The 7,322-nt window shown below is 39.9% G+C and overlaps 2 protein-coding genes across 2 annotated transcripts in view; one reads left to right on the forward strand and one right to left on the reverse strand.

Annotated features, from left to right (window-relative positions):
- Positions 1-3,197, forward strand: part of cip2a (cellular inhibitor of PP2A) — a 16,124-nt gene extending 12,927 nt beyond the window's left edge. The window contains exons 18-22 of the mRNA XM_008396870.2: positions 391-587; positions 1,410-1,523; positions 1,615-1,697; positions 2,130-2,269; positions 2,938-3,197. Coding sequence (XP_008395092.1) covers positions 391-587; positions 1,410-1,523; positions 1,615-1,697; positions 2,130-2,269; positions 2,938-3,084 — 681 coding nt within the window. The 3' untranslated portion in view covers positions 3,085-3,197. The remainder of the gene's footprint in view (positions 1-390; positions 588-1,409; positions 1,524-1,614; positions 1,698-2,129; positions 2,270-2,937) is intronic.
- Positions 3,198-4,600: 1,403 nt separating this feature from the next.
- The window catches only part of LOC103457033 (beta-1,4-galactosyltransferase 1-like), an 8,784-nt gene continuing 6,062 nt past the window's right edge, over positions 4,601-7,322 (reverse strand). Inside the window, exon 3 of the mRNA XM_017301827.1 lies at positions 4,601-5,294. Coding sequence (XP_017157316.1) covers positions 4,632-5,294 — 663 coding nt within the window. The 3' untranslated portion in view covers positions 4,601-4,631. The remainder of the gene's footprint in view (positions 5,295-7,322) is intronic.

Here is a 7,322-nt window from a genome sequence, read left to right on the forward strand (position 1 = left end):
ACATCGAGGTGAACTGAATCATTCTGTTTCATAATGAACATCAGTGAAGAGGAAACACCTCAGACTCTCCACATAACAGAATAATCTGTAACACTTTTAACTCGGCTTCTCAGGCCTGGAAACCTTTAGGTTGTTCAGCGAATAAGAAAATAAACAAATGCTTCAGTTTGAATGACCTGCAGACTCACCAGTTTAAGTAAACTGAAGAGTTTGTAAACTGTGAAATGTATAAATGAATTAATAACATGGTGAAAGATGAACAGACTGTAACAGACTAAACTCAAATTATTGCCGTTAAATTTGACTGTAGCTTTATCAACGGCGTCTCTTAGGTTGAACCTGTTGGTAAAATCCTCCAGATCTGCAGTTTCTCTGGTTTCCCTCCTGCAGGCGCGGAAGCTGGCCTGCCTGCTGAAGGACGTCGAGCGCCGGCGGGAGGATCTGCAGGGCGAGCTGGGGAACCAGGTTCTGGAGGTGGAGCGGTCCAGAGCCGACATGGAGGAGCTGCTGCAGCACAACGCTCGGCTGCAGAGGGACTCTGAGGAACACCAGACCCTGAAAGGAGCTTACAACGCTCTGCTCAACAGGTCAGAGGCTAAATTACATCCTAATGCATCCTGACACAAACCTCACCAAGCAGCTGTGGGCTGTTTCTGCTGCAAATGTCCTAAAACTCTTGAATTAAGACCAAACTAAACCACAGTCAGAGTTGGTTAGTAACTAGTTTCATTCACTTTAATAACTACACTATACTGTTTGGATGCTCTGCTTATCAGTAACTTCAGCAATAAATAAGAGCTTGTTTTAAGTCAATAATTCCTTAATATTGATGAGAAAAAACTTAAATTATTTCACTTAAAACATGTAAAAATGTCTTTTTATAAGTGAAATAATCTGACATCCATCCATCCATTTTCTTACACCCTTGTCCCTTAATGGGGTCAGGAGGTGCTGCTGCCTCCAGCTAACGTTCCGGGCGAGAGGCGGGGTCACCTGGACAGGTCGCCAGTGTCGCAGGGCAACACAGGACAAACAACCATGCACACACACACTCACATCTAGGGACAATTTAGAGAGGCAAATTAACCTGACAGTCATGTTTTTGGACTGTGGGAGGAAACTGGAGTACCTGGAGAAAACCCACCATGCACAGGGAGAACATGGAGACTCCATGCAGGAAGACCGGGAATCGAACCCAGAACCTTCTTGCTGCAAGGCAACAGCTCTACCAACTGCACCACTGTGCAGCCGAAATAATCTGACAGTGGGACCTTTTTTACATCAGCACTAAGGAGCCATTGACTTTAAACAAGCTACTGTCTCTTGGTGAAAAGTTACTTGTAAGTTAGTTTTGCCTTGTTTCAAGTGAAGGTCAGACGTTTTGACCCGAGACGCTTTTACCTGTGCAGGCTTACTGAAACGGAGCGTCTGCTGAAGGAGCTGCAGGCGGCTCACATCTCTCTGAGCAAACAGAACGACACGCTGAGGAAGAACCACGAAGCTCTGCAGCTCCACAAGGACAAGTAGGAAGCCGACAGCTGGAGCCTTTCAGCTGCTTTTTATCCTCTTCATTTGAACCAAGTAGACGTTTGGTTTGGTTTCTGTCTGTTTCAGAATCACATCAGAGCTGCAGGAGAGAGAGGAGGAGATCAAATCCCTGCAGCTGGAAGTAGAGAAGAAGAACAGCGACGTTGCAGGTCGGTTTGACCATCACAGATGAGACGTTCCTGCAGTGATCTAACCTCTGCAGGAGGCCATGATAAACAATATTATTGTTGTTTTGAGACAAATTTCTAGTATTGTATCGATAATAAAGGCATGAAAATGCCAGAGCATATTCTCAAAGATCAATAAACTTTAAATTCTGATGAACATTTAACACCAGAAGACATTTAAAATTTCTACAATAAACAAAACAGAAACTACAAATGAAACGGATTATGAAGCTGGTTGAGACCAAAACAACAGATTGAAGATTTTTATCATCCAGTTTTTTGATGGAGAGAAACGATAAATCATGAAAATGGAAGTAATGAGCTCGTTTTTATTCATTATGCGATTTACTGATTACTGTGACAGACTTACACTGCAGTTATTAGTTTGTAAATGTTTCTGCTGGTTTGTTGTAGGTCTGCATGCGGAGCTGCGGTCCAGAGAGGAGACGCTGAGGGAGAAGCACCAGGAGAGGAGAGACCTGGAGGAGACGGTGGACGTCCTCAGGAAGGAGCTGAACAAAACGGAGCAAGCCAGGAAGGACGTCAGCATCAAGGTGAGCGGCTAGCAGCTGTTAGCGGTTAGCAGTCGGACAAAACAAGCTCGCTTCTCGTTTGTTTTGGGTTTATTTGCACAAATCTGCTAAAGATGGCCGCCTCCAGTAAACCAGAGTTTCTGTACAAAATCACAAAGCATCAGAAAGTCGATTTCTCTACACAAATCAGTGGATAGAAGGAAGACTCTCCAGTAGCAGTCAGTCTTCCAACGACTCTGAAGAATCCTCTGACTGAAGACTTTCATCCGTGGCCATTTGCTGGAGCTTATTAAATACTAGATGAACTTATTATTGGCCAAATGACAAATGTTATTGATCCAAAGCTATGCTAATGATTACAAATAGTCGATCTATTATTATTCATTGTTTGTTTGTTGATGGCCTCCTGCTGTAATTAACAGGAAAAGGCAGCTGCTGTCGTTGATCTGATTGTTTGCAGTGAAACAGTTTTTCTACCACAAAATTATATTTGAATTTTGTCTGAAATCAACTTGGAGAATATTTTAGATTCTGGAATAAAAGCTACATTTATTTTAAGGTTTTTAACATTTTCCCCCTTGGTGGGCAGAGGTTCCTGCAGGAAAACAGTTGATGATAGAAAAATCTAAACTGCAGTTTGTAAAAGCTTAGTGATGCTCTGTGTTCCTCTGACCTTTGACCTCTGGCAGGCATCGTCTCTGGAGCTGCAGAAGAGCCAGCTGGAGAGCAAGTTAAAGCAGAAGGAAGACGAGCTGAACAAACACTCGGCCATGATCGCCATGATCCACAGCCTGAGCAGCGGGAAGCTGAAGAGCGAGGTCAACCTGTCGCTCTGACCGCAGCGCCCCCACCAGGCCGGGGCAGGAGCTGCACTTATGAACTCAAAGCTCCATTCTAAACATGAATTCACTTTTTAAGACTCAATAAAACACATGTATGAACATCCTTTTTTCTGAACTTGTACTTTTTATGTGTTTGTTTTTATTGTTTATATTTGAATGTAAATGTATTCAATAAATTAATGTGTGAAGAAAAATCCCTTGGATCAAATTTTCTATACGTATAAACAATAAAAACTTTAATTCTAGATGTGCACCGATTAGTTTTCTGCCAATACCAATTTTTTGTCTGAGATACTAAATGTAACAAGTGTATAATTTACTCTCAACATCATGAGTTAAAATAACTAACTTTTAACTAAAACTGGTTCATTCTTTTTCATCGAGGCTTTCAGCTGCACATGAGGTGCAGTTTAAATAATTTATCATATCTGCAAGTCAGGAAAAACGATCAGGTCTGAATTCAGCTAAGAAAAAAAAGTTTAATCAGTTTGTTATTAATTTATCCAGGAGGTAAGCTTGGCAATAACTGTTCCCCAGAGTTAATGAAGTCTTTAGGAAACTTCCAGCACAGTCTGGGATTTCTCCCATTCACTTGGATTCCTCCAGCCGAATTCTGACCGGCCAATCGGAGAACAGAAGACATTGTGAACTATGACATCAAATTTCTGCTCTGTTTTAGAGTTATTGTCTGCCAGCGGTGGAGGAAGTGAAACATTAGCAATCCAGAGCCCAGACACTAAAGCAAATAGGAGCTGATATTTAACCAGCTAACTAGTTAGGAGCAAAAATGTTGCCAAGATTCACCGCCCTTGTGTTTCCTGTGCTCTGCTGAAAGGGAATCTATCTTGAAATTAAATTGAGATTATCTTCTCATTTTAGGAAAATATCAAAAATGACAACAGTGGAAGAATTCCTACATTTCTATGGAGCTAAATTGGTGCCATAAAGTTTGCTCAAAAGAAAAACAATTGAAGCTAAACAAAAGATTTGAAACTGCTAAATTTTGAAACTGAAAAAAAATTGAAACCTGCCATTTTTTTCAAAAAGGTTGTTTATCCACAAGTTGTAGGATGTTGAGATAAAAACACACAACAGCAAAACACGGCAGAATATCAAGATATTATTTGTGCATTTAAATTATCTCCTTATTCTCACACACCATTGTTCAACTTTACTTTAATTCTTTACCTTTTATAGTAAAATGGCTTCAAACTACAAAAATTCAGAAACCACGTCTGTTGCCTAAGCAACACGTCTGTTGCCTAAGCAACAGACGTGGTTTCCTACCACATCTTTACCAGTCAAACAAACTGACCACAAAAAACAAGCAAGCCAAACGATTTCTTGTTGACTGTGAAAATCATTTGGGTAAAAAGTATCTGTGCTTTCTGGTAACCAAAGTTCATACATTTTACTTACACTTTCATATCATGATTGTTATTTTCCAAGATAATAAACCCATGCATGGTTTAAGAAAACGCCTGTCAGAATTAAGCCATAACGGCCACCATTCCAAGTAAGATCCAGTGTTTAAATCATCGTCATGGCGACTGAACATCCACAGAGATTAAAGTGTACAGTACATCCTTCATAATCTCTTTGACAGTAAAGTTGAGTGAATTTAGTCCATCAGTGTCGATATTCTCTGCTGTTTTTTGTGTTTTCACAGCGTTTTCTGGATTCACCTCATTGTGCAAGTCTCTTCCATGTTTAATCATCTTGTACTTTGCAATCTTAGCGTCCGGCCGAGTTATGGACATTCCTCTGTGGAGGATCCTGTTGTACAGGTCGTCGTCCTCGCCGCCCCAGCCCCAGAACGTGTTTGAGAAACCGTTGACCTTCAGGAACTGCTCCTGGGTCAGCAGGGAGACGCCACCAAAGGCTGTTTTTGAGGATAATATGTAGTTAAATTTATCTATAGCCACTGACAAATGTCTGGGATGGTCAGAACATCTGTAGAGGTTCCTGTCGTCTATTGGCACCAGGTCTACATCCGAAAAGGCGAAACAGTCGTAATCGTATTCCTTCAGCGATTCATTGAATCCGATGTTCATCAGCTTGGCCCGGTTGAACGGTCCGTCTCCGTCCTGGTTGATGACGTACACACCGTAGTCCAGCTGCTGACGCATCAGGACCGGATGGAGGTAGTAGAGCCAGTGGTTCAGGTGTTCAGAGCGGTTTCTGAACGGGACGATGACAGCCACCTAACGGAGGGATGCAGGTAAAGTTTGAATCAGCAGAACCAGAGAGACACTAAATGTGCTCAACGCTGGAGGTCCGGTCAGGTCGGGTCCTCCATACCGTCCTGCAGCTTTTAGATGCATCCTTACTCCAACAGATCAAATGTCTGAATTTAATATATTACTAAAATAGCACTTTGGATAATCCTTTTAAAAATACACTTTGAATGTATTTGTAAAAATATATTTTAAATGTACATTTCAAAAATATATTACAAATATATATAAACAATACTTTTCTGAAAGTGTACTTTTGGTAGTATTTCCAAATAGTATAGTTTAGTAAACCTTAAACATAAATATAGCACATTTATGACATAAAAAGCCGTATACTTCAAACATACCAAGTATATCTTTAGTTGTTCCAAAAAAGCATAATAGTTCACTTCAAATGGTCATTTTCTATAAATTACTATTAAAATACACGAAGCACAAAATTTGTTGTTCTAAAATAAGTACACTGATGATTAGTTCAGCATCAATCATGCTAGCATTTAACATACTTGGTATACAAATAAACAACTGAGATAATGTGGTTGCATAAGTATGCACACCTTTAAAACGGGAGGAGGAGATTTAACCAATTACATTCAAACTCTTATTAAATCGGAGTCAGCACACACCTGTCACTAATTAAAGTGCCTCTGAAAAGGTTCAGTGATAAGAGATTTTTTGGTATTATCATTTTGTTGTTACTTTAGTTCATATTCAGTCTAATGTTAGTCAGTTTAAAGTCTCTTCTTTAGTGTAACTGACCTGGAGGTCACAACTGTCTGTTCATCTTCATGTGAAACAGTTTGACCGAGATTTGAACCGGGCTCAGATCGTAGGTCAGATGTTAAATTGTTTTACGACCTTTGCTGTKTTTCCTCTGCTGTCTATCTTGCCTATCCTCCCTCTTTGAAGTTTGATAATAAAAGACGAGCTGTACCCAAAGATTTTCAGAACGCTCTGTGAACGGCTCAGAGGAGCAGTTAACAGAGTTTTCTCTTTTGCAAAAGCTTATAGAATTCATATACGTTGTCTGTGGTTCTTTTATGTAGGTTCTAGGAAAATACCTATCATTCAGCTGTCTAGTTGGCTTGTCCTGAGATTGGAATGAGGAAAAAGGAAGCAGATTTATATTGATGGTTAAAAAGTTGAAATTGAGAACTGAAAGAGAGGAAGATGAAGATTATTCTAAAGCGGGTAGACGCAGCTGGGCCAGAGTGACAGGAGCAGTGAAACATCGAGTAATGAAAGGATGAGTCCAAAAAGAGGAAATTCTTCAGAGACGGCAGGCGTTGGGAAGAAGGGAAGAGGGGTGAAAATCTGGGATGAGTGAAGAAGAAATGGAGGAGAAATGAGGGAGTTTAAAGTGATTTTTAGAGTCAAGGGCTCTGCAAATGATCAGTCCAGTTAAACTATCCATGATTCTGAAGAATCAAGTTGGGGGACATCACGAATGCAAAAGTTCAGAAATGGAAACTTAATGATAAGTAATATAGAATAAAAAGACAGAGCATGTAGGATGAAGGAAGAAGGAAAGTATAAAGTGACAAGCAATAAGGAAAAGAAATTGAGCTTTATTGAAAAGAACATAATTTAAAAATGTAACTGTAAATAAAAAGATAAGCAGAAGCAAAGAAAGTTATTAAAAAGGCAAAGAAAACAAAATGGAGAGATTTTTGACTCAATGGGCAGAACAACAGCTGATGTATGGAGAATGATTAGGAAAACGAGGGGAAACAGAACAAACCCGATTCTAAAACATGAAAAAGAAACAGCAGGAACAAAGGAAGTCATGGCAAGAACATTAGCAAAGATCCACAGTTCAGATAATTTATCAGAACAGGGGAAAGAGAGCAGACGAGAAGGCCAAATGGTTTTATTTTAGAAGGTGAAACAACTCCAGCTSATGTCATGGATGTTTCTTTTACCATGCAAGAAATGAAGAAAGCAAAATTTAGATCAAGATTAACAGCACCAGGAAAAACCAGATGTACTGTATTA

Source organism: Poecilia reticulata, linkage group LG20 (genome assembly GCF_000633615.1).
Source record: "Poecilia reticulata strain Guanapo linkage group LG20, Guppy_female_1.0+MT, whole genome shotgun sequence".
Classification (NCBI taxonomy): Eukaryota; Metazoa; Chordata; class Actinopteri; order Cyprinodontiformes; family Poeciliidae; genus Poecilia; species Poecilia reticulata.